The sequence below is a fragment of the Adiantum capillus-veneris genome, chromosome 10 (assembly GCF_014529385.1).
Source record: "Adiantum capillus-veneris isolate H3 chromosome 10, ASM1452938v2, whole genome shotgun sequence".
In the NCBI taxonomy this organism is placed as follows: Eukaryota; Viridiplantae; Streptophyta; class Polypodiopsida; order Polypodiales; family Pteridaceae; genus Adiantum; species Adiantum capillus-veneris.
Genome location: NC_140940.1, coordinates 41,761,005 through 41,787,280, shown reverse-complemented (window position 1 = coordinate 41,787,280; position 26,276 = coordinate 41,761,005). Strand labels below are relative to the sequence as shown.

The 26,276-nt window shown below is 43.3% G+C and overlaps 1 protein-coding gene across 1 annotated transcript; it reads left to right on the top strand.

Moving 5' to 3' along the window:
* The first annotated feature begins 141 nt into the window (after positions 1–141).
* On the top strand, positions 142–25,389 carry LOC147448731 (putative LRR receptor-like serine/threonine-protein kinase At1g67720). Its single transcript, XM_086521254.1, has 15 exons — positions 142–530; positions 635–1,238; positions 1,429–1,943; positions 2,878–3,004; positions 3,100–3,171; positions 3,621–3,689; positions 3,798–3,869; positions 21,608–21,688; positions 21,882–22,093; positions 22,750–22,952; positions 23,359–23,482; positions 23,573–23,641; positions 23,752–23,941; positions 24,142–24,277; positions 24,427–25,389. The coding sequence occupies exons 1-15, from the start codon at positions 395–397 to the stop codon at positions 24,700–24,702; spliced, it is 2,886 nt and encodes a 961-aa protein (XP_086377380.1). The 5' UTR covers positions 142–394; the 3' UTR covers positions 24,703–25,389.
* The last annotated feature ends 887 nt before the right edge of the window (positions 25,390–26,276 follow it).

Below are 26,276 nucleotides of genomic sequence, written 5' to 3'. Positions count from 1 at the left end.
CTAACCTCCTAGCGCCTACGGACCGCCGGCTTTTACGTCCCTATAACCTCCTAGAGCCTAGGGACCGCCGGCTTTTACGTCACTATAACTGCGTCAACATGAACATGTGGGAGTCCCATGTACAGGAGGGTCATGGTCAAGGGCAAGTCATTCAAATTTCAAGCATGCACGAGAGAGAGAGAGAGAGAGAGATATGATCCAGCTTTGAGGCGGGGAGTAGTTGCTGCATGGGGGACTCTGCAGTGCTCGACTAAGAGCGCCAGCCTGTCTGCGTCCGCCGGCGCCGCCCAGCCAGCCAGTCGCAAGTCGCATGAACCTGAGTACTCGTTGTTGCACAGCAGCATCACTACTACTGCTAAACTGCACAGCGTCGCAGAGAGCAGCTGCATGAGCCATGGAGGATCACAGCTCAGTATCATGTAGTACAGTCTTCCGCCTTACTTACTACACTAAAATCTCCTTCGTCCTAGCTGGCATTGCGCTTCTGCAGGCCACACTGCTCTGGTCCTCTGCAACATCGCAACGACCAGGTGATAATTAATTATTATTTTCTGCAGCTGCACGTGCACGTCCAGTTTAGCACATTAATTACCCTGATCTCTGACTAATCAGTTCACTTAATGACTGCATGCAGGCTTCCTCAGTATTGACTGCGCTTCTAACACAGAACAGTACACCGATCACTACGGAATCAACTGGGTCCCTGACACCAATCTTACCAATGAGGGCAGAAAGATCGAGCTGAGCAATTCCGCGCATCGCGTGCTGAAAACGATGCGTTTGTTCGACGACGACGACGGTGGCAGTGGGTCAAGTAGCGCCATGAAGAAGTACTGCTACCGCTTGAGCACAGCCGATGTGCACGCGGGGGCCTTCTTTCTGGTGAGAGTGGGGATGTGGGCGGGGATTGCGCCCCCGCACATGCCCAAAGGCGACGATAACCTGTTTCGGTTCAAGCTCATGGTGGATGCGGACACGTGGCGCGAGGTGGAGGTGAGCTACGGCGATAGATTCGATTGGTCTGTGTATGAGGCTTACGTGCGCGCCCAGCGCAACAGCATTGACGTCTGCTTGGCCCGCAGCAGCCCCGACGGCGACGTGCCCTTCATCTCTTCGCTGGAGCTTCGACCCCTGCCACCCTCTCTAACCTCCATCTCCCTCATCAATGCCACCAATCGCTTCCTCATCCTTCATCGCCGCCGCACCTATGTCCCTCTGACAGGACCTTCCCTTACTAGGTATAAATCAAATTTAATAAAGCTATTGTGATATTTTACCCACCAATTTTTGTTTGATAAATAGGGAGTTCAAGGCGGAATTGGTAGTTGTTCGAGTATTGAATATAAATAGGACTGTGCACCTTTAATCTATATATCTTGTGTTAATATAACTTTTTAACTCTCTAAATGCGTGATGATGTATAACCAGATACTCTTCTTCGGATCCAGCATCATCGGATTCGTTAGATCGGATATGGAACTCAAAGACTGTGTCCAATTCCAGCTTGAATACAACGGAGTCGGCCATTGATGTTACCTCACAGCATGATGAGCTTCCTGCCAACATATTGCAGAATACAGTCACGACTGGCAGCTCTTTCAATCTAAATTATTCAAGCTTGCAAAAATTATACACTACCAATACCTACTTTGCAGAATTCTACTTTGCAGAGATCAACCCTTCAGTGATTGCATCAGGGCTTCGTGAGCTCAACATATTGGCAAACGGGGAACTACTAAACAAGGATGGACCTATTGACGTGTTTGCAGCAGTTGGAGCAAACACAGCTTATGCGTTCTCCACAATAATACAATCACCTAATGCAACGGATCAGCTTAACTTCACTTTAATTCCCACTACCAGTGCCATCTTCCCACCTTTCCTTGGCGCATTTGAGCTATTCAACACAAAACCAATCACTCCTCTCACTGATGCCACCATTGGTTAGTATAAGTATAGAATTCCTTCTATTTTCAAAGTAGCACGTCCCATATTTGGAGCTATGCTTAGATTTTGCAGCATGATGCTAAATAATTAAGTGCAATCCTTGCTATATGAATGCTAACTTAATGCTGATACATCTAAGTGTGGGCTATCATTAAGCACTTTAAACAACTGATTACTTGCACAAGAAGATTTAGGAATTTTCTCATGTAGGAAAACTGAGTCTTTTCCAGTGTTTTTCATACAATGAATAACATCATGAGCTTCAGCTCGAGAGGCACCGCATACCTAGCTAGGTACAATTGGGGGGGCTCATCCTAGATATCGGACTCTCTGCCGACGTGGCAGGGAGGTCCGCCCACCGGCAACCGGCCCCATTTAAAAAGGTTTTAAACCCCCCCCCCCCCCCCCCCCCCCCCTTTTGGTGTAAACCATATAGCCGTTTGAACACGGGCTAGGAACAAACCATCGTGGCTATGCTAGTGGTTGAGCATCATGTCTCTCACCGCGGGCACCCGAGTTCAAACCTCGTTGGTGTTTAATCACCTTTTTGGATTGAGCATTTGGCCTTTTGTGCAAACCAAGGCCGTTGGAAAAAAAACTAAGTGTTGAAATTGACCTACTGAACCGGCCCAGCAAGTCAACCTGCACGCCACTTGGACGACTCTCAAGGGTGCCACATCCTTGAGAGTCCAATATCTAGAGAGAGCCAATTGGGGGCTGGGGACCGGCGGTCCCCTACCCCCAATCGTACCTAGCTAGGTATGCGGTGCCTCCCTCACAAAAGCTCATGATGTTGAGGTAAGTCACAATGTGGGAATTATTGTCAGAATTTGTCGACTTCTTGTGTTGGGGCTAGTGACATAATTCATCTATCCATCCCTCTCTTGTCACATACTATGAAGTACGTCTAACATTTTGATTTGTACGTAGTTGGGGGAATTGAGAAGATTAAAACTAGCCTTGGCTTGAGTACCCGCTATAGAGGTGATCCGTGCCTCCCAATTGGATATGGTTACTCTTGGGTCAATTGTTCAATGGCATCTGGAATCACGGCATTGTAAGTGTGAGGATGAAACCTTCTCTCTGTGAAGCTTATGTTTCATGGTTTCTCTTCATTAACCCCAATACTATTTATTGTTCTTTGTCATCAAGATTATTGTCGAACTATAATACAGGTGGAAAAATTTCTACAGCTATCAATTCACTCACTATGCTCACCGAAATGTAAGTGCCCCTATTTTGCAAGCATTAGTATTGTTTTGTGAGCGTCTATTACACCAGAAGATTTAGAAATTTTCTCATGTAGGAAAACAGATTCTTTTCTAGTGTTTTTCATACAATGATTCATAAATAACATCATGAGCTTCAGCTTGAGAGGCACCGCATACCTAGCTAGGTACGATTGGGGGCAAGGGACCACTGGCCCGGGCGTGGGCTAGCTGGTACGATTGGGGGCAGGGGACTGCCGGCCCCCCCATCGGGCCAGCGGTCCCCTGCCCCCAATCGTACCTAGCTAGGTATGCGGTGCCTCCCTCACAAAAGCTCATGATGTTGGGGTAAGTCACAATGTTGGAATTATTGTGAGAATTTGTCCAAAACTTCTTGTGAATTAGTGATACAAATCATACGATTTATTGAAGTTACTAAAATGGTGTTTGCATTTTTTGTTGAAGACGACTGAATGGGAATGGTTTACAAGGAGAAATTCCCGACATGAGTGCCCTAGCAAACCTTAAAATATTGTATGATGCTAATCATCTACTTACATTAAAATTTAAAATTAGTGTATTAAGTCTCAATATGCAATACAACGTTATTTATACTAACCTTGTTTGTTTGTGTTCAAACAGGGATCTTAGTAACAATAAACTAAGCGGCTCCATTCCCAATTTTTTAGCCACACTCAAGAATCTTAAACTTTTGTAAGTCTCTCTCTCTCTGTGTGTGTGTGTGTGTGTGTGTGTATGTGTGTGTGTGTCTATGTGTGTGCGCGTGCACACATACACACACACATGTATGCATATAGTCTACACATGTGTACATGTATATATGCATTGGGATATCTAAATGTTTATTATCATTCTTTGCGACCAAAGATTCATATTATGTACTACATGTGGGTCCATAAGTGATTCTTGATGCCCAAGAATCATGGTGATGAGTATTGCAATAGAGACCCCACACTATGGATTGGGAGAGGAAAGTTTGTAGGTCAAACCCATGTCTGAAATGTGAGGGAAGCAAATTCGGATGTGACACTCTAGTAGTGTACAATATTGAGACTCTTGAACATGCAGTGAGCATAATGTGCATAGCCAATGGGACTCTTCTCCATTGCCCCAAAACCCCGTCTCATATCAAAGGGAGAGGATTAAGGGTAAGTACAATTTCCTCTTCTAAACGAACATGGTTTTGTAGTTGGGGGCAATATGGCGGTGTAATGTATGAAGTGTGACCCATCGGATTTCTCTTTAGTCGTAACCCATTGGCATTGTAGAAAATTAACTTCATTCACTTGGGAGTCTATTGAGGCATCATGTAGAAATTGTAATGCATCCCATCGCCCAAATCACTTCTTTATGTCATGCATCCATCCCGTGCTCAAGATCTTGCCTTTATCCATCTTTTAAACTTTTTTTCTTGGTTCCCATGCAACTCTAGGAAGTCGTTGTGAGGGGTTTTGATATATCTTTTTGTGTACTCCACAATCCTTTCCATGTTCATAACCTCAATTGAAAGAGATCAAGACTCAACAAGTAGGAGCATATATGGTGTTTGTGTCTTAACTTGGAGAAAGTTTGTAAGAAAGCACTTTTGGACATTCTGAAACTCTTTCCAAATAGACTTTGGGATGCCCCCGTCCCTAAACTTCAACTCCATTTAAAGAAGAACGGGTGTCAACAACATGTCAAAAAGGCTTCTTATATAAAGAACCCAACATTTGACATCCCCCACAGCACACATATTCTCAAATGTATAGAACGTTTTCTTCCCAGCTTCCAAATGATGCACGAGACGACACATAGCACATTCATGCCACTTGTGGTTGATCGGAACCTCAAGGCTAGGGTACTTAAATATCGCGACCACTTCGTCTCGTTGTTGTACACAATGCATGGCTTCCCCTTAGGGGTGGTTTTCACAAGCATAACCTTTGTTTTGATCATTCACAATCAACCCACTATGCAAGAAAAATTTGTCAAGGACAAACATAAACTTATGTGCACCCTCTAAAGTGTGCGCGATAGAAGCATTACATCATCTGCATACAACAAAGTCATGATTACCACATGGAAAATAGTAACATCTTTGATTCCTTCTTGTTGCATAAAGTGAGCATAAAGTCAAGTATCGTTTGGTCCAACTGATCATTGCATAGACAAAAGAGAGTTGGTGACAATGGACATCTTTCTTTAACCCCCAATTCCTCTTTCCATGGGCAATTGACATATCATATAGATTCAAAAAACCCCAAGCATAAACTCACTTGATACTTTGAGTTCTTCCATCCTAGCTTCTCCAAAAAATTGTTATGTAGAATCATAGCAAAGGCTTTCTTGAATTCCACAAAGCAACACGCCACATGATAGGTTTCTTTTGGTCCCATACGTCATATTTGACCTTTGAGGATGATAAAGAAATCTCTCTCTCTCTCTCTCTCTCTCTCTCTCTCTCTCTCTCTCTCTCTCTCTCTCTCTCTCTCTCTCTCTCTCGTAAGTGACTCTTGTTGAGATGTCGAGCTCTACACCTTGAGCTGGCATCCACTACGGGTCTTGGCCGCTTACGGCATTTACTCACTAGCGCGTTAAGTGACCGACACGGAGGATCTCTGCCAGTGATTCTACAGCTGGACTACACATATAGTGCCAGCCTAGTACGCTTCTAGCGTGTTCACACTTAGTGACCGCATGTACATATGTGCTACTTTTCAGCTTTAGCACTTAGTCATTTTGTACTCTCTTTTCTGTGGAGAAGAAGAAGAAGCTTTCCATCTCTGTGTGCTTTGTGCTTGTCTTGTGTAGCTCTCTTGCATCCTCATTCTTTACATGGTATCAGAGCCTGGTGCAGGCAAGAGAGGCTAAGAGAGCAAGAGCCTCACAATCCCTTCGTTTACAATCCATGACCAGATGCCGAAGGCGCCTCGCGCACCGAAAATTTTTTTAGGGGTTTTTCGCACAAGTTTCTGAACAGGTTTCCAAAGTGCAGTATACAGAGATTTACTGTACAAGTACAGTGGTTGTATGTACGCTTGATTGTGGACACTCGTTGAGTGTAGAAAGCGTTACAGGTACCACGATAGCAGGCTCAGCAGATTTGCAGGTTTTTGCAGATTGCAGCTATTTTGTCTTAGTGCTTCAAGATGTCTGACGGTTTCAGTCAGATTGTTACTGAGAAGCTTGAGAAAAATAACTACCCTGCATGGAAGTTCAGAATAACAAATTTCCTAAAAGGAAAAGGTTATTGGGACTATGTAGAAGGAGACAATGAAAAGGAACCAGAGATTCCCGAGGCAAATGCTACAACAGAACAAAGGAAAGCTTTGAGGGACTGGCAACAAGGCCAGAGCAAAGTGATGTATTGGCTTTCTATGAGCATCACAGATGGCATGATGGGCTATCTACAGGATGCTGAAACCCCCGCCATTGCATGAAAAAACTTAGGCAGAGTGTTCGAGGTGAACACCAAGGCCAGGAAGCTTCAACTAAAGTCGGAGCTAAATCAGGTTAAGAGGAACAACCTTTCAATCAATGATTCTAATGCCTTGAAGATCAAGAGTATCATTGAAGCTCTTGGATCTATTAAAGTCTCAGTGGAAGACGATGACATTGTCCGTGCATGCTTGGATGGTCTAGGAGATGAGTATGTACATTTTAGGTCTTCCATGAATACAAGAGATGACATCCCCGTGTTCCAAGAGTTGATTTCTATGTTTATTCTTGAGGAGAAGAACCTTGACACATCTGCTTCTCATGGCAGAAATAATTCTGAACAGGCCTTCTCTTCTAACTCCAACAGAGGTAGAGGTAGAGGTCGTGGTCGAGGCCCAAGGGGTTGCAGGGGCCAATTTCAAGAAGTTCAATCAAATCAAAACAATACAGGTGGCAGGGGAAACCAGTCTCAAGGCTGGGGGAGTCAAAGAGGTCGTGGTGCAGGATCAAGCAGACAGCAACATACTTGAGATAGCAGAGAATGTTGGACTTGTGGTGAAAGAGGTCACATGTCACGTGACTGTCCAAAGGGAAAAGCAAGTGGAAAGAGAGAACATGGAAACTATGCGTCTACTAGCAGAGATGCAGATGATAGCAAAAACGAGCGCATGTTTGTTATGCAGCATGTAATGAATACAATGACTGCAGAGAATTCCACCTAAGATGATGTTTGGTATGTGGATTCAGGTGCCTCTAATCACATGACGTCTCGTGGAGAGTGGTTCAGAGATATGCGCAAACCAGATGTGTCAGGCTATGTGCAGACAGGAGATGACACAGCTCACCCCATTGCTCATGTAGGGGACGTATCTCTAAATACGAAGAGTGGAAAATCAAAGTACTTAGCAAATGTACTTCATGTCCCAAACATTACAAAGAATCTTGTTTCTGTTGGACAAATGGTTGAGCACGGTTTGTAGGTTCGCTTCAATCCAAATGGTTGTTATGTAGAAGATTTCCAGAATGGCTGTAAGCTGATCACAGAGGGAAAATGTGTGGGCAGAATGTTTACGCTGAATGTAGACATGCCTGAGGTAAAAGCTGCATTATTTGCACAGGGCACAGGTGTTGTGGCTGGTGTTGACATTTGGCACAAACGCATTGGCCATGTCAATGAGCAGAGATTGCGCAGCATGCAATCAAAACAGATTGTAAAAGGTTTGCCCAAATTCAAGGTGGATGGTATGCATAAAGTGTGTGCAGCATGCCAGTTTGGAAAACAGTCAAAGGGCTCATTTTCACATGAGCGCAATGTATGTAAAAAGCCACTTGAGGTGGTACACACAGATGTTTGGGGTCCAACCGACACTGCAAGTATACATGGTTGCAGGTATTATGTCTCTTTCATTGATGACCATACAAGGAAAGTATGGGTCTACTTCATGCGTAACAAAAGTGAAGTGTTTGATCACTTTCAGGACTTCAAAGTCATGATTGAGAAGGAGACAGATATGCAAATCAAGAAATTGAGGTCAGATGGAGGGGGAGAGTACTTCTCCAATGATTTTTTAGATTTTTTGCGAATGCATGGTATACGCAGGCAGTTTACATGCAGATATACTCCACAACAGAATGGGGTCGCAGAAAGGAAAAACAGGCACATTGCAGAGGTTGCACGTGCATTGATGAATGAGAAGAACATGCCTCATCATTTCTGGGCTGAAGCCGTAAATACAGCTGTGTACATTATGAACAGGACACCTACAGCTGCGGTGCATGATGTAACACCTGAGGAAAAGTTTACAGGTACAAAGCCGGATTTGGCACACTTGAAAGTGTTTGGCCGCATAGCTTACGTGCATGTACGAGATGAGTTGCGTAGGAAATTGGATCCTAAAGCAGAGAAATGTATTCTTGTGGGATATTCCCTTGAACAAAAGGGGTACAGGTGCTACAATCCTACTACACGAGAATTACAAGTGAGCAGAGATGTAGTCTTTGATGAGATGAGCAGTTGGTACAGTAATGCACATGGCATTATTGGGGCTGATGTAAAAGATGATGTGGTTGTACAAAATGTGAGGCCACAGTCACAGGTTTTGAGTGGACCACAAGAGTCCTCTTCTCGTGGCTCTGTTGAGAAACCATGGAATGGTAGACTACGTACGCAGGTTAGTCCACCAACAGGTACAGGGAATGTATCACGAAAAGAAAAGGAAAAGGTTGATGAACCTCCCTTTATGGCTGATGCATCATCAGGTTTTTCACATGTAGACATGGATTCAGATGGTTCTGAACAAAGTCTTGATGAGGAATTTGGAATTCCGGCTGTCAGGACACCTGGTGTAAGGAAAGTACAAGAAGATGCTAGAGGGCAAAGGAGTGACCCAGGACCGCGTAGATCTAATAGAGTCAGAAATCCAGTTCAGAAATTGACTTATGATGGGTATCTAGCGCATCACCAAGCCTACATGGCTAAGGTGATACAGGATGTGGAGCCCACATGTTTTGCGGATGCAGTTGGAAATGTGCATTGGGATGATGCAATGAATGAAGAGATGGCTGCATTGGAAGCAAATGACACATGGGAGTTGGTGCCATTGCCAAGTGGCAAGAAAGCTATTGGCTGTAAATGGGTGTATAAAACCAAGCATAAGGCTGATGGTAACATTGAGCGTCACAAGGCAAGGCTGGTTGCAAAGGGTTATGCACAGACGTATGGCATAGACTATGAGGAGACCTTTGCTCCAGTGGCAAAGATGACGAGTGTGAGAGCTGTCATAGCAGTGGCTGCATCTAGAGGATGGATTATGCATCAAATGGATGTAAAGAATGCCTTCTTGAATGGTGAGTTGCAAGAGGAAGTGTATATGGATCAGCCACTTGGTTATGTCGATCCAGGTTACCCAGATTATGTATGCAGACTTCTCAAAGCTTTGTATGGTTTGAAGCAGGGCTCTAGAGCATGGTATGACAGGATTGCCAAGTATCTTGTCAGTATTGGTTTTAGGAGAGCTCATGCTGATCATTCACTCTATGTACGTGAGAGTGATGTGGGGATTGTGGCCATTACCATATATGTAGATGACCTTATTATTGTTGGTGACAATGCTATGGAGATTGACCATGTGAAGGGTCTTCTCAAACAGGAGTTTGAAATGAAAGATTTAGGTGAGTTGCGCTACTTTCTTGGCATTGAGGTGATCAGGACTCCAAAGGGTGTATGGCTATCACAGAGACAGTATGCTTTGGACCTGTTGTCAAAGTATGGTATGGCTGATTGTAAGCCAATTTCTATTCCCTTGGATGTGAATGCAAAGCTGAGTGCAGAGAAGGGTGATGTTGTTGAGGATGTCAACATGTACAGGAAGATTGTGGGTAGTCTAATCTACTTGACTATCACGAGGCCAGACTTGAGCTACATAGTAGGCTTGGAGAGTCAGTTCATGCAGCTTTCGAGGAAGCCACATTTGGATGGAGTACGACGCACACTTAGGTATGTGCAAGGTACTCTTGACTACGCATTGTTCTATGCAGCAGATGCACCATTAGCATTGTATGGGTATACCGATGCAGATTGGGCAGGTAGCATTTTTGATAGGAGATCTACGAGTGGCTTCATGTTCTCTTTTAATTTGGGAGTGTTGTTGTTACTTGGAGCAGCAAAAAGCAGCCTACGGTTGCTTTATCGAGCACAGAGGCCGAGTACAGAGGTGCAGCAGTTGTGGCGTGCGAGGTAGCTTGGCTACGCACATTACTTGAGGACTTGGGAGTGCAGGTGGACCAGCAGATTTTCATCCATTGTGACAACCTAAGCAGCATGCAGTTGGCTAGGAACCGAGTGTTCCATGCCAGGACCAAACACATAGAGGTCCATTACCACTACATTCGAGAGCGAGTGTTGGCGGGCGACATCGACTTGGTCTACGTTAGCACAGAGGAGCAGATAGCGGATATCTTTACCAAGGCCCTCGGAGCTCAGAAGCTTCGACGTTTCCGGACTATGCTTGGACTCTGCGACATGCAGAGCTCGAGGGGGAGTGTTGAGATGTCGAGCTCTATACCTTGAGCTGGCATCCACTACGGGTCTTGGCCGCTTACGGCATTTACTCACTGGCGCGTTAGGTGACCGACACAGAGGATCTCTGCCAGTGATTCTACAGCTGGACTACACATATAGTGCCAGCCTAGTACGCTTCTAGCGTGTTCACACTTAGTGACCGCATGTACATATGTGCTACTTTTCAGCTTTAGCACTTAGTCATTTTGTACTCTCTTTTCTGTGGAGAAGAAGAAGAAGCTTTCCATCTCTGTGTGCTTTGTGCTTGTCTTGTGTAGCTCTCTTGCATCCTCATTCTTTACAACTCTTGATGCTCCAGAATTGTGGAAATGAGCATCACAATATAGAGCCCACATCATCATGGTTGGGAAAAAATGTGTGTAGGGAGAACTCGCTCAAGGGGGTCCACTTAATAATTATGTGACTATCACGTGAGTGCAATAAAAGGGGTTTTTAATTTCAAATTCTCACATTTCCACATACAAAAGGGAACCATAAAATGGAATTGAAAAAAAATACAAATTGCATAAGAAAAGCGCCATAAATTCACAGCTAAGAAGTTTTAGAAATAGTCCTTGAACGCACCTCATATACATAATTTATACATAGTGACCCCCCGAGAGAACTCATGGCTGAAATAGTGGGCAAAAGAAATTTTAATGTGATCAAACGCTGAGCACTCAATGCTCCCAATATATTTTTTTTGCCCACTATTTCAGCCATGAGTTCTCTCGGGGAATCTAAAGATATTCTTAATGAAAACTACTCTGATTTTTCAATGTGCATGCGAAAAGGGAACACGCTCTCTCTCTCTCTCTCTCTCTCTCTCTCTCTCTCTCTCTCCCCTACTATGAGAAAGAGTCAATAGATCTTCGTTTGTATGGTGATGGTGGAGATGTTGTCATCCCGCAACGGTCTCATTGTCAGCTGCCATGGAGGAAGCCGAAGCTTTGAAACTTGATCAATTGTTACTTGTGACATGTATATATGAATTTTTTCTTTGAAATGTATTTTATCAATCTTGGGAATGTCGAAGCCTAATCCCTAATAATAATAAATATTACATTAAAGTAACAAGGTGACATTTGAATATTAAAACCAAGTTTTAAAACAATCTTAGTTGTGAAGAAATTCTTTTATTTAAGGACAATCTATAATTTTTTAGTTATAAATTATTTGAGAATGAAAGACAAATTTACAACTAAAAAAGTATCTTTTAGATCAAAAATTTGAAAAAACTCCTTAGATTCTTAAATGAAGGGACCCATTTACAAACTAAACAAAGACAAAACAAAGAAAGTCTAAATGAATTGATCAAGTTACAATGATGGAAATACCCATTTATACTATAAAATGAAGATATAATCTTTATAAAATTGTCTTAGAAAAAGAAAACAAGAAAGTCAAGTGAGCATTAAAAGAAGGGACCAAATTACAATGATGGAAAGATCCATTTACATTATAAAAGAAAGATATAATCTTTATAAAACCTTACTTTTTAACCAAAGAGGACACATGTCCACCATCAGCAACCTCTGCATCAATGGCTTAAAAATTGCACCATTTTATCACCACAACCTTATGGCCTTATACATGCCAAAAAAGTAAATGCAGTCTTGGAAAAAAGCTTTCTATTCAAAAGTTTTCACTTTCTTTTTTTTTTTAATAGCAAAACTCACAATTGTGAGTGAATTATATTGATCATCCCAAAAATTTACAAGATCTTGCCATGCTCGTGCCGAGCCATGACATCATTGAGAGACCATAATTACATCGACTACTTGGGGACCACCCCTAACGGCCCGCCCCCTTATCCTTGATACAAGGCATAGGTAATCCTAGACCAATCATCCGAGTTTTGCTTGCACCCGAGCATCCATATTAGACTTTGCTTTCTTGTATAGTTTTTGTGAAGCTTGCTACCTCAGGATCTCCTTCAAATGCACGACGATTCCTTGTCTTCCATACATTATGTAAGAAGAAGTACCTGACAATTTGAGTGCTGATGAGGAGGGTAGGACTTCCCAAATTCTTACCTCCAAGGAATAAATCAGTCTTGAAAAAACCAATTTTCCGTGTCCTTTGGACCCACTTGCATATTTTCCGTGGGAGGCCTCTAATAGCTGGGCATTCCATGAATAGGTGGGCCATATCTTCGCTAGCCAACCTGCACCCAAGCATTGATCTGTCCCAATCCCTCTCTCTTGAATCTTCACCCTCGTTTCTAGCACCCCAAATTACCTTCCACAGAAATACCTTCATGTGCTGCGGAACCTTTGGCTTCCAGATGTTCTCCATTACTAGCTTGCTCCCCGCTCCCTTTCCTCCGGCCATTGTTTTTTCCCATATCTTGTTAAGGGGGCCATACCAATTTTTCTTCAGCATCATTGTAAGATATATGCCTTTAGAATGGGGTTTCCATAAGAGACTGCTTCCAGGCCATTTCCAGGCATTCCAATCAAACTCCAACTCAAAGATTGGCATCACTACATTGTCAAGCTCTTTCATTACTTTGTTGACTAGCAAAACCTCCAAGCCATTAAGTTGGTATTGGGTTACCAACAGGTCAATAGTTTTTCAGCTCTTGCTGTCACTATCCCAGAAGTGCCCAAGTCGATTCAGACCCTTATTATTCAGTTTCCTGGTTGTTTCTATCCAATAGGATTTTGTGGCGGATCTACAACTTTGGAAAGCCAGGGGGACCATTGCAAAATGGATTTCTTGAAGTATCTGGTTTCTTCCTCCCACTTTAGGACTCCCGCTACTCTGTTGCATTTCCTTACCAATTCCCCTGAGTTGCCCCCCAGACTTAGGGTAGACCACGTCGGGGCTAATAGTTTGTCATGAACCTCTACCCCTCTCCACTTTCCACCTTTCAAGCCAAGTTTAGCTGCTTCTATCATATCTGTGATCATGGTAGCCCAAGCTTGATCCTGTTAGCCAGGGAGACTAAAAATTTGGTGCAACGAGCTTCTGCATGGTTGAGAATTTCGAGGGCTCCTTGATCCACTGGCCAAGCGACTGACTCCCAACAGGCCTATTTACATGGCTTGGAGGATTTCGTGTTGTTTTTCCATAAAAAATCTTTTTACTGGTTTTAAGAACTCTTTCAAGTGACACGTAGCCATCTTGAGAAGCGGCCTAGTGAAGGCAATATAAGGGAGCATAAAGGCATTAATCACTTTTATCCGACTTGGGAAAGGGAGAACAGCATACTCCCACCTACTCATTTCTACTATGATCTTTGTTTGTGAGTTATGTCCACCCCAAGGGGGGGGCCAGATGTCTAAAAATATTCCCTTTTGTGACAATCTCCCCCGACCAGTCAGAAGGATCAAAGGAGTCATTTTTTGATAGAGAGATCAGCCTTGACTTCTCTATATTACATCAGGACCCCGAAGCCAGTGAGAACATTTGTACAATCTCCAGAGCTTTCTTGACGACCTGGGGGCATGCCTTCAAGAATAGGAGAGAATTGTCTGCAAATAGTTTTGCAGCTAGTAGTTGGCTATTTTCTAGTAAAGCCAAGCCTTGCAACTCCCCTCGCTCAGCACTAGCTTCGAGCGTCGTGATTAAAGGATGTGATCCTATGGCAAAATGCAGGGAGGGCAGAGGGCATCCTTGCTTAATAGACCTTTTGACCTCAAACGAGCCCACTATTCTATTGTTAAATAGGAGCTCTGACTAGCTACCATCCACCAGTGCACATATAAGGCGATATAGGCAAGGCCCAAAGCCCAGAGCTTCCATGACGGCTTCTACATATGACCATGCTATTCTATCATAAGCCTTATCAAGGTCCAATTGCAACAGAATGCACTCTTGCTCGTGTAAGTTGTGTAGTTGATGCCCACCATTGCTACCAAGATGTTGTCGTAAATGGACCTTCCTTTGATAAACCCATGTTGATGGGATAATCTTGTTTAGTAAGGGGGCTAGTCTGAGGGCCATTGCCTTGGCAATAATTTTGTAGGCCGTCGACATCATCGTTATAGGGCGCCAATGTTTTAGTTGAGAACAACATACCTGTTTGGGGATGGGTTTGATAAGCCCTCTCTTTACACTTAACTCCACCGACCCATCGACAATGGCTTTGTTGGCCAAACTTGTGACTAGGACCTTGAGATCATCCCAAATTTCTCTAAAGAATTCTTCCGTCATCCCATCCCAACCAGGGGGATTTTCCTTGCCAAGGGCTTGCAATGCTAGTGAACATTCGTCTTCGGAAAATGCCCTTCCAGGCTATTAGCTTCCGATTGGGGAATCTTCTTCTTGACACTCTTTGGCTTCATCCACTTCCCGTGACTTAGTTCAACATCATACCAGCCATTTCGTCTTGGTTATGAACTACTATCCCTTTCTCATCATAGAGTGAGTGGACGTGGCCCCGGCTCTTCTTGATTTTTAAAGCCCTAAAAAACTGAGCTTGATTAGAGGCTTCTGGTTGTAGGAAAGTCTCCCTGGAGAGAACCCTTGCCTTTTTTATATCTTCCAACTGCTCATTAGCAAGGTTACATTTGGCTTCAAGCCATCGCTTGTGCTCATCCTCAGTAGCAAGCCCATTGGCTTTTATGGAGATGAGCAGTTGCACCTCAACTATAAGATGCAGGAGGTGCGCCTCCCTAGCTTTTTTGATCCGAGGACCCAAGGTTTTGATTGCTTCTGGATGCTCCGAGCAAATAGGTCCCACGCATTGTTTTTGTTGAGATCGACATCTTTTTTGAGCTTACTGAGTGCTTTCTTGGTTAGATTCCTGAAAAGAGGGTCTGAGCCCCTGTTACTAGCAGTTTTTTTCCCACTTCTTGGGGTATGCTCCTCCCCTTTATTCTTCTTGAACTGTATGTGTAGGGGTATGTGATCCGAAAGGCTTTTTGTTGGGACCACCTTCATCTCCAGCAACAACGGTATCAAGTCAGCTTGGTGTGAGCAATACCATATGTCCAGCCTGGAGGCAGTGCGGGCATACTGGAGACTTGTGTAGGTGAAACCAGGCATGTTGTTTCATGGGCCAACTTCCCATAAGTCGATCATCGCCACTTTTTGCACAAACTTTGCCATTTAGTCCTTTGCGAGCCAGCCAGCATACTGGCGGATCCTATTATGTCCTTGCTCTTTTCCACCATAGTGAAGTCGCCAACCAACAACCACTCTCCTTCAATAGGAGTATCTCTAAGATGAATCCATAATTTAGCTCTATCTTTTGCATTGCAAGGGCCGTACACATTCACAATGGTGAAGGGATGCCCTTCCCATCTGATTCTCATCCCCAAGATTCTGTCGGAGAGGCGGTTCAAAACCAGTTTCAGCTCCAATTCCCTGTCCGCAATGCTGAGGAGACCACTGAAATTGTTACTTCCTTCTCCATAGAATAAAAGTTTCTTTCTTAGAGCCTACTTTCTCTTGCTATGAGCATCCCAGTGGTGTTCCTGGATGGCCAAGCAGTTGACTGCCTTCTCCTTTTTTATTTCCTCCCAGAATAGGACACTCTCCTAACGGGTCTTCAACCCCTTTACGTTCCATCATTAATGAGGGGTTCATTGGGATAGAGGAACAAATTCTTCAGCATCCAAACCATGGCTACACCCTCTCCTTGGTCTCAGGAGAATCTGGGGGTTCCAAGTCAGGGGATCTTTTCTTGCAGTGCTGCAAATGGATTGTGAAGCGGGACACCCCCCTCCTTTCAAAGCGGTGGAGCATGGAGCAGTTCCTTTCACCTTAAGTGTTCTCACGTCTTTGAGCACTTTAGAGTCTCTTGCCACTGCCTTCACCCTTTTCGCTCTTTTCAATCCAGGGACTTGAACAGCAGTCGTTGTTGCCACCGTCATAAATTTTGGGGTAGGAACAGAAATAATGATCACATTATCATTGCATGAGCCTTCGGGGATTCTTTGTATGGGAATCGATTTCTCCACAATCTTTTCTTGCATCTTGATATCCATTTTGTCGCATACCATATCCTCTTTATCCTTCCCTGCATTTGCCCCTTCGTTACTGCCTCCTTGCTTCTCCAACCCTTCCATCGGGGTTTCCTTTTCACTAGGGACCTGTGCTGCCGGAGCTGCAGTGCCATTAGCCTTCATGGGGCAATTCTTGGCGAAGTGTCCAAATTTGTTGCATTCAAAACATGCTCCAAAGTATGTCCCAAAGTTTAGCGGAATAGTAACATGCCCAGCTCCAACATGGATTACCATGCTCTTAGGTGGCGTTTTAGAAACATTCTAGCCTATACAAACCCTGTTTGAGGTCGTGCCAAACCCTCTCTTGCTAAATCAGGGGGTTTCCAGTTGACTAGCAAGCATCCTGAGATTTTCCCACAGCCAGCTAGGCAGTCCCACAAACTCAACCCAAACCGGGTGAAACCCTTGTAGAGATTCAGCCGAGTCGAACACTGGCTCCCAAGGCACCACGTAGACCGTAGTCCTATTAAATACACGGGGCCCTTTGTCAAGGATCTTTTCCACATCGGAGGCCTCTTTGAATCTAACTGAACAAAAACCTTCAGCTAGGTAGAAGGTACTTTCAACTGCTCCTCCATGTCCAAGAATTTGTGGGCCCTAAAGCCTGAATCATCTCAAACCTGTTCGGGATTCTTCCACTGAACCCAAATACAAGCATTAGCTTAGCTTGCATGTCCAACTGTTTTCTGATAAGTGTTGGTGGAATCGCTACGGTAATAGCCTCGACAACCTCCACTTGATGTGGCAAAGACTTTTTTATAGCAGAAAAGGCCCAATCTGCTAACCCGTATTCAACCAACCCACTGCAGTCTGCTTGGGAGCAAGTTTTGTTGTTGTTGTTAGGGCTGGTCTCAATCATTTTGTTGACTACCTTGAGCTCTTGCTCGAGTCTAGCTCTTGCATTTTGCAATTTTTCAATATCTCCTTCACTCGACAACCCTTCTGATGAAACTTTTCCATAGTCCTTAGAGTCGGGACGCTTGAGTATGCTAGCAAACGAAATGCCTAGCCTGCGAGCTGCAAATACACTTGTCACCTTATTTACGTTCATATAGATGGGACCCTGAGGTACCCCGGCTTTGAGGGTTTTTATTTCGAATTTAAACCCTTGAACTGAGCACATTTTTTCTTTTGTTTCCTCAGAGGAAACTTTTTGAGTCGAAACAGTTTTGCCCTTTCTCGTGGTTGGAGCCCTTGGCAAACTGGGACATTCCCGCATCATACAAAGGTCTCAAGACCGAGCCATCTCCTTCTTCCATCGGCACGACTAATTCCTTCTCATGTATTTTTTCCGTCGCTAACATATGTGAGAATTTAACAATATCTTCATCTATGGCTAGAGCGTCGAGTTCCATTACCGAATAGCACAGAACAACTAGGTGCCAAGAGGACAATTTTTGTTTTTGTTTGTTTGTTCTCTTTTTTAAAAAAAATAACTTGGGTGCTTGGTACTTCCTTCTTTTCTTAATCAAATTCTCCCTTGCCTGATGGTCGATCGCACGATCGATGAGCATCCGAAGGATCGTGATCCTTGACACCTTTGATTGATCGGTATCCACTCCCCTAGCAGCTAAGGATAATACACCAACTTCAGTCGAAAGCACGCAACTCACACCCTTCACACAACCAACTGCACAATCTTAGTGCTCTTCTTCTTTTTTGATAAAGCTCCTAACAGCCAAGCTATGGATCGCGATCCATGATGGTCATCCCTTGAAGACAAACAAACACAAGGCTCAACTGGAAAGGCAGAGCGCACAAATCAAGATCAATGTGGGGATGGATCGTGATCCAAGGGAGGGAACCCTCCGAGCAGGAGCCACCACCAACTCAAGCAAGAGAAAGTAACGACAATACCTAGAACTCCTAGACGACGCACTAATTCATGCAAGGGATAGACTCCGCCATTTGCAACAACTTCACCATCGTAGTTGTACTCTTCTCCTCAACAACGAATCTTGTCCTTGTTGGCCACCTAGAAGCATCAAAAGGTTTTAGCTTTCTATTCACAAGACTTTTGAGACCCTTAAGGACACTTCTATTCCTAAGAAAATTGAACGACCTTCACCCTTTGGGTAACAAGGCCTTTAGGAAGATCTTCTAATTCACTTAAAGCCTAAAAGCTATATAGTTTTCTTGGAAAACCAGGTGGGTGGAAAACGATGGATGAAAGTCAATTTCTCATCTCATGTCTTAAACGGTAACTATTAGTTTAAACCAAGACGCCCGCCCCTCTCCCTCTCTCTCTCTCTCTCTCTCACTCTCATACCATCGTGGGGAAAATTCCCAAGGGACCTCATATATATATTCGACAAGTCTTGAACTAAAGACCTATTGTTCCCCCTCCCCCCCCCAAACCCAAAACACAAAAAAAAAAACACACACACACACACACTTAGATGAGCCTCCACTCAGAGTACCTACTTTGAGTGCACTATAATTGTGAGAGTTAGAAATTCTAACAAGTAAAAGCTAAAATGTGTAGACCCATTGCTATTTTATTGTACCTTAATCGTTGAGTGTGTACATATATATATATATACATATTCTAACTTTTTTTCAATAGATTTAACAAGTAAATGCTAAAATATCTACTACCCATTGTTATTTTATTGTACCTTAATCGTTAAGTATATATATATATTTACATAAGTAAAGTACCTCCTTGAGTGCATTGAGTGAAGTGGTAGATATTTCAAGAAGCAAATGCTAAAATATATATTACCAATTGCTATTTTATTGTACCTTAATTGTTAAGGCTGAAGTTTGTGCACTCTTAGTCATAAATAGCAATTAATAACCTGAATTTGTAAATCACTCTTTACATTAAGGGTTAAATAAAAGGTTTCTTTTTTAGCACTACTCTCTCTTTTGCGCCCCCCCCCCCCCCCCCCCCCCCCCCCCCTCTCTCTCTCTCTCTCTCTCTCTCTCTCTCTCTCTCTCAGGTCATCGTGAGCTTTCACCTTTTAAAATAGATTTTTAGCTCTTCTGACCCCTAAGCATGCACTCTGGAAGTCGATTTGATTAGTTCCACTTTGCTTTAGAGCAAAGAGACAAACTTCGTCGCAACGAAAGTGTCTACCCTCCAGCATGCACTTTAATGCCCTCAAATTTGAAGAGTTCACCTTGTTTTAAAATTGTTGCTACTCCCCCCCCCCCCCCCCACCCCACAAACCCCAAAACCCCAAACCCACCCCCCAAAAAAAAAAGTCCCCCCTAAAATGGGATAAGTTTTAGGAACAGACCTTTAAACCCAAGACGTTCGCCGGTGTGCACATCCATAACGAAAGTTCATTTGAGACCTTCCTCATACGGAACCGAGCACAGAGCAAGGAAAAATTTTCTGGCACAGGGTTTGCAGGATTACTGGAAATGCAAGAGTGGAAGGATGATGGTATTGATAGAATGCCAAGTAAAGGTGTGAACTCTGCTTGCTCTAATCTGGAAGGGGCTGTGAGAATGTTGGGACATGGCGGATCCCATCAAATAAGCTTCATGTCATTGCTGCCCTTGGAACCCCATCTTCAGTTTGTCTGAGATGGCCAGAGGAGAGAAATCACCATCTTCAAATTTGTCGAACTTGGATGAGCCCATTTAAGGCTACACCAGACTGGGATTTGAACTGTCTTCACATGCAAGTGCAGGGTGCCCGTGAACCTAATTGCCACTGCCCCTGAGGAGCTCTGGTCTAGCAGGTGATTACGTTGCCTTCCCTTCCATCGCATTCATGCTATCGAATGCAAATGCCTGTATGGTCTATATCATCACTCAAAGATCACTGGAAAATATTTGAACTGTTCAATTTCTGATGTTGTTGGGCAAAGTATGTAACCACAAATCATGCAACAGATAGAAGACTTTTAGTGCATGTTACAAGGGGGGATGTATTCTCAGACAAATGCAGCATTTTCACCAAAATGCAAATGCAGTCGGAGACATAGCCCCATCATCATCACAAAAATGTATCATGTCAGGGAACGTGCATAAGGTTCACTATGATTCAAGCAGAAAATTCTTGAACAGCATGCAAGGGCTAGGCAAGTAACAGGGTAAGAAAATGCTTGAAATTCTGACCTGAAAACTGAGAGAGTTTTAAGTGTGCCTTTTCGATGATTAGGAAAAATGTTTTTGGCAAGCCCTGCTGCAGCTCTCTCCTTAGTGCCATCAACCGATTGGTTTCCACCTTTATAACTTGCTAGTATTTACACTAAAACTTGTAGAATTTTACCGATTTTCTTCAAGGCAAGCTGGAAATCTAGCCGGGATTTGGCAATTTTAACTGGTTAAAACATACTTTAAACCTCTGTTTTTTGTGGACCCTAAGCTGCAGTATTGTCACCCGGTTGGTTTGCTTGAGGATAAGTTTTGGTCTTGGTGTTTGATTGATATGGATCAAGTGCACATGAGTGAGTGTAAGTTAAAAGGCTGCTCAAATTTGTGGCTTTTGAGTACAAAAATTGGAAGACCGCTCAAGGTAAAGTCTCCTCAACTACATCAGCTGCTAGAAGAAGGTTTTGACATTTTCCCATGTGCGGAAAATGTCCAAAAGATTTTGTCTCTCTCTTTATTGTTCAGCAAATGCGCTATTGCTAGGAGTGACCGTGTATCTAGCTAGGTACGGTTGAGGTGTCCACAATGTGAGAAAATAGCGGGATTTTGTGAAAACTTACAGTGTGGAGATGCTAATGAGGAAGAAAGAGTTGAGTGGATGCCTTGTTTGATTTAGAAGAATCTTTGTGCAAATTGTTTTGGCCCAACAAGTCCTCATCACCAGCCCTCAAATTTGAAGGGAGACTCTACATTTCATTTCAAAGGCCTTAAAGGACCTCGCCTTTTCTTTCTACACAAATTGGAAGAGCATACACCTACTTTTTCAAATTTCCTACAATGCTTTTGAAGGGTAGCCCAAGTTTTGAATCTCAAAATTAAGGCTGAATGGTGTTAAGTCAGAAATTGCTTTCCTTTGGTCTAATCATCCTAATTATGAATTTCAGGAACTTGCAGAACAACGATCTATCAGGAGAGATACCAGCTGCTCTCCTTTTACGCAAGCAGGCCTCGGTCTTAGAGTTTGAGTACTTTCTCTCAATTCCTAGTTCCCATCAACATTTGATTAATGCATCTGGTTAATCTGGTTAATGTGATAGAATGCCTTTTGTAGGTTTTGTACACTTCAAAGAAATATTTTTGTGATCCTGTGCCTCTGTTGTGTAGTGGGTTTTTTCTATGTTAACCTTGTTAATATTGAATTTTGATGTGATGATCCAGATATTCGGGGAATTCCCACCTGTGTGAGAGCACCGATGAAGAATGTCTCTCTTCACTGAGCTCCCCATCGAAAAAGAGCAGCACAAGGATAATCATAGGAGTGATAATAGCTGTAGTCGTACTCGTGAGCTTTGCCATCGGTCTTCTTGTAGTTTGCCGCTTTCACAAGAAAAAACCATCTAAAAAAAAGCCCATCGGTCGACCATGCACAGGTCCGTAAGTCATTTTCTCATCTTAACATTCTCTTGCACAGCATGCATGGCACGTATGCCATTTCCCCTCCATGCTCTCACAGGGTGCCTATACTGTTACCTTCACTTGCAACCTATTGGCACAGCCTCGCCATTAACCACCCGAACCATTTTCCTTAGCAATGACGTCAGTACATTTTGAAGGGACTGGTAGAAGCTTGAGGGTGGTTGTGCCCATGTATCAGAGCGGACATTTGCAATGCATGTAAACTTTGCCAGTAATGGTCCCATTTGAAAGTTGTTTCCTTGTTGAAGGCTTGTTAAAGCCTCATAATTCGCACATTGGCATCCGCTCTTGCACCTACTTTCCAGCCTCTCTATGTAGCATGTCGAGGGTAGGCACAGCAGACATTATACTCCTCCGCCGGGAAGTTCATCTCTCAATAAGTGAATGCTTGAGGGATATTCTTTCCCAAAGCCTTTTACCTACAATAAATCAATGGGCAGTGGCCATATATGAGCCCTGCAAGTGTATATAAGTTTAAACAGTCACCAGATTGGGCATAAAATCTTTCGCCACAAATTTGTGTATCTTTTTCTTTCCAATACGAGCTTGCACCCACTGCTGGTAAGTGTTGACTGGCCCCTTCTTATAATATTCTTTTTTGTGATCCTAGGTAACAACAGGGTCATACCAAAACTGTGTGTCCAGGAGTTCTCCTTCGACGAAATCAGAGATGCCACGAATAACTTTTGCACCAAGCTTGGCCAAGGAGGATTCGGCCCTGTCTACAAAGGGTGCCTTCAAGATGGTCGCCAGGTTGCTATCAAAGTTGCATATGACTTTTCCCACCAAGGACCAAAAGAATTTTTAAATGAGGTAACTAATGCAAGCTTTCTGTGTGTGTGTGGGTGTGTCTGTGTGTGTCACCAGGTGTGGTAGATTGTTTATCCCAGCTCCCTTTGAATAACTGGTTTCGAGTTCAAGATTTGTGAGGTAGATCTATGAGATCTCTTGGGATTGTTTCTATGACGTTAAAGCATCTCTTCTTCTTCTTGTTTTTTCTATGCGTAACATAACACACTAAGGTATTTGACTTGGTATGTCATACAGTCATCTAAAGCCATAATGCTTAAGTCTTTCATATTGCATCACAAATTTGCTTCCATATGTTACAAGAGGGGAGACACATTTTTATTCAAAATACTTCTTTACTGATTTACAAGAGGGGAGAAGCATTTCTATTCTAAAATACTTCTTTACTGATTTAAGATTTTTTTTGAAGGTTGATCTTCTATCACGGGTGCATCATAGAAACCTTGTCGCGCTCATAGGGTATTGCAATGAGGAAAAGCTAATACTTGTGTATGAGTTTATGTCGAATGGTTCCTTGTTTGATTGCCTTCATGGTAAGTCGGGAAAATAGCTTGTGCTCAAGAGTATATGGAATGTAATTGATTGATGGAATGCTCTAACCCAGCCCTTTATAATTTATAAAGGTCCGTCTTTGAAGGCCGCTCCCCTATCATGGGCAACACGTTTGCAGATTTTGGTAGATGCTGCAGAAGGTAAAGCGAATAAAGGAGCTGGTTTGTGTTTGTCTAATAACCAAGGTTTGCTTTTGTGACTTGTCTAACTAAGGTTTTCCTATTAACATTCGAGAGTTATGAACTTACAGGCCTTGAATACTTGCATCGTTCATGTAATCCTCCAATTATCCATAGAGATATAAAGAGCAGCAACCTTCTTTTGAATGATAAGATGGAGGCAAAGCTATCAGATTTTGGAATTTCAAGAAAGAATATGATGGGTGGAAGTGAATCCCTGAATACGCCGTTGATGGGTACCATGGGTTACATGGATCCTGAGTAAGTATACGCTTCGTCTGAGCTTGCAAGCGGGTAGCGTGAAGGGCAGGGACTTGGGCGAGTGTGAAGATGTCTGTCTAGTCCTTGTGGGAAGGAAAATTTTTTCAGGGAGCATGCTTTCATTGAATTCTTAATGTTGCTGGTTAAAAGCATTGAAGATATGGTGTTTTTATTTCCATCTTGTTGGGTAATAATTGTAGGTATTTCTCAGGCGAGAGGTTGACAGAGAAGGTTGATGTGTATAGCTTTGGAGTGCTAGTTTTTGAGGTGATATGCGGACAGAGAGCCGTGTTCCAAGAATCCTGGTCTCCGGAGCAGAAAAACCTTGTGGAGTGGGTAATGCTTTCAACTTTTCCATTATTGGTGATCATTATTCCATTAGAACTTTGAATGCAATCAGCATGCTGAAATGCTTCAGACAGTCTCATTGTTTGTTATGCTCGAGTGCAAACTCACATGAGGAAAACTCATTTTTCAATGAGCAGGCAAAGGCCTTCATTGATCGAGGTGCGATCGATGACATTGTTGATGTGTCCTTAAATGGTCAATATGATGTCCGGTCAGTGCGGAAAGCAGTGGAGGTGGCAGTAGCATGTGTTGGGATTCCAAGTCCCAATAGGCCCAAGATGACTGATGTCTGCATGGAGCTAAGAGAAGCTGAGCGATTGGAACTTGAAACAGGGAAGAGAATTGCCATTGGCCAGCCTACGGTCAAATTCGCGGGTGGAGACAACAATAGCACCTACCTTATTGCCAGATAAGCTCTTGATTTATTGTGTATTAAAAGAAGGGCTTTGCTCTTTGTGATAGGCAAGTAAGACGGCTACAAGAATGCAGCAGTTGTTGAAGGCTTGCTTGCTGTCAAAGTTATCAAGGACAAGCACATAGCTATAGCAGTTTGGAACTATGCAGATGGGGTGGTCATGGGCAAGAGTGGTTCTTAAGTTCACTAGGTATCTGTGATAATGGTTACCCATGTGCGTAGTGGTTTCAGTAACGATGCACATGGGTATGCGTGTGCATAATGGTTTCAGGAACTAGAATCTTCTCACCTAGGATTGGGCTTATACCTATGGTCTGATGAAAGAGAACTTGTGCCTGTTGTGATTCAAGGAAGGCAAACTTGGAAAGCTTGCTCTATGTGCAGGATGATAATGAGGAGGAAGCTTATAAATTGTTCAACAAAGAAGGGGAGAGAAGACAATGCAAGGGATAGAGACTACTATTTGCAGTGCAATTGTGTTGTTTCAGCATGTACCATGTTGTGATGGTCTTGCAAAAGGTTATAATTGTGCATATTGTAGATTGTTTCCTTGTTGGAGCCTAAGCAATCATTTATCATCTCTTTGTCAAAACAAAGGGATTCAGTCCAGACATTTACTTTGATTTGACTCATAGCCTGAGTTTGGTTTTTTGGAAGAAATTAATAAAACCTCTCTCTCTCTCTCTCTCTCTCTCTCTCTCTCTCTCTCTCTGTGTGTGTGTGTGGATGAGGACATATGGGAATTCTCTAGGGATGGAGGTGTCATTCTTCTGGGAGACTAATGCGAGGACGAGCAGTCTCAGACAGCTTTCTACGATACCTCAAAGGAAATGTTGAGAGAAGTGGATGTCGTGGTCAAGGGACTTACTAGGTCAGTATCCTTCATGCATAGATTATGGGACCTCCCCAGAGATGGATATGCTCGACTAGCCCTTGAGTCATCCCGACAGCTAGCGCTGCAGGGGGATACAACATGCTGGTATGGGGAGATGACATCATACCAGGCCGCTTTCATTGTCTATTCAAAGAGAGCTTTGGATTGTTGGCAAAGTCTTGAGATATCATGGTTAGAGATGCTTTGGGTTGTTTTTGCTAGAGCTGTGCAGACACATGGAGAGTCTCTTGAGGAGATTAGATAGTGGGAGACATTCACAGAGGGAGATCACTGACTCTTTTAGAGCAGAGACTCGATAGCTAGATGAGCATGCTTCATAGTAGACTTCAGAGCCCACCCATACTAGAGGTATATTAGTTGACAAAGCCATTGAGCTTTGACCAGCTAGATGCCCACATCTATGAGGGTGACCGCGATATCGATGGAGGCTTAATCAGGACTATTCTAGCACGACATGGGAGACGCCCGGTACGACTTTTAAAAAGGCGGAGATTGACGAAACTCTTTAGCGATCGATGTAGTACTTTCTCATACCACGTTCAATGTCAGGCATCCTCGGACATGGATGATGATGGTGATGTTTTTAGTCTTTCGTTTTATTTTTATTTTTTTACCCAGACATTGGATTAGATCCACCAAGATTGTGTCAATTTGGTCAGTTTGGTCTCATAGGTCAT

Coding starts and splice junctions, on each gene's coding strand:
- LOC147448731 (XM_086521254.1), top strand. CDS start 395: ATGGAGGATCACAGCTCAGTATCATGTAGTACAGTCTTCCGCCTTACT. Junction 3,005..3,099: donor GCATCTGGAATCACGGCATT/GTAAGTGTGAGG, acceptor TTTGTCATCAAG/ATTATTGTCGAACTATAATA. Junction 3,172..3,620: donor CTCACTATGCTCACCGAAAT/GTAAGTGCCCCT, acceptor TTTTTGTTGAAG/ACGACTGAATGGGAATGGTT.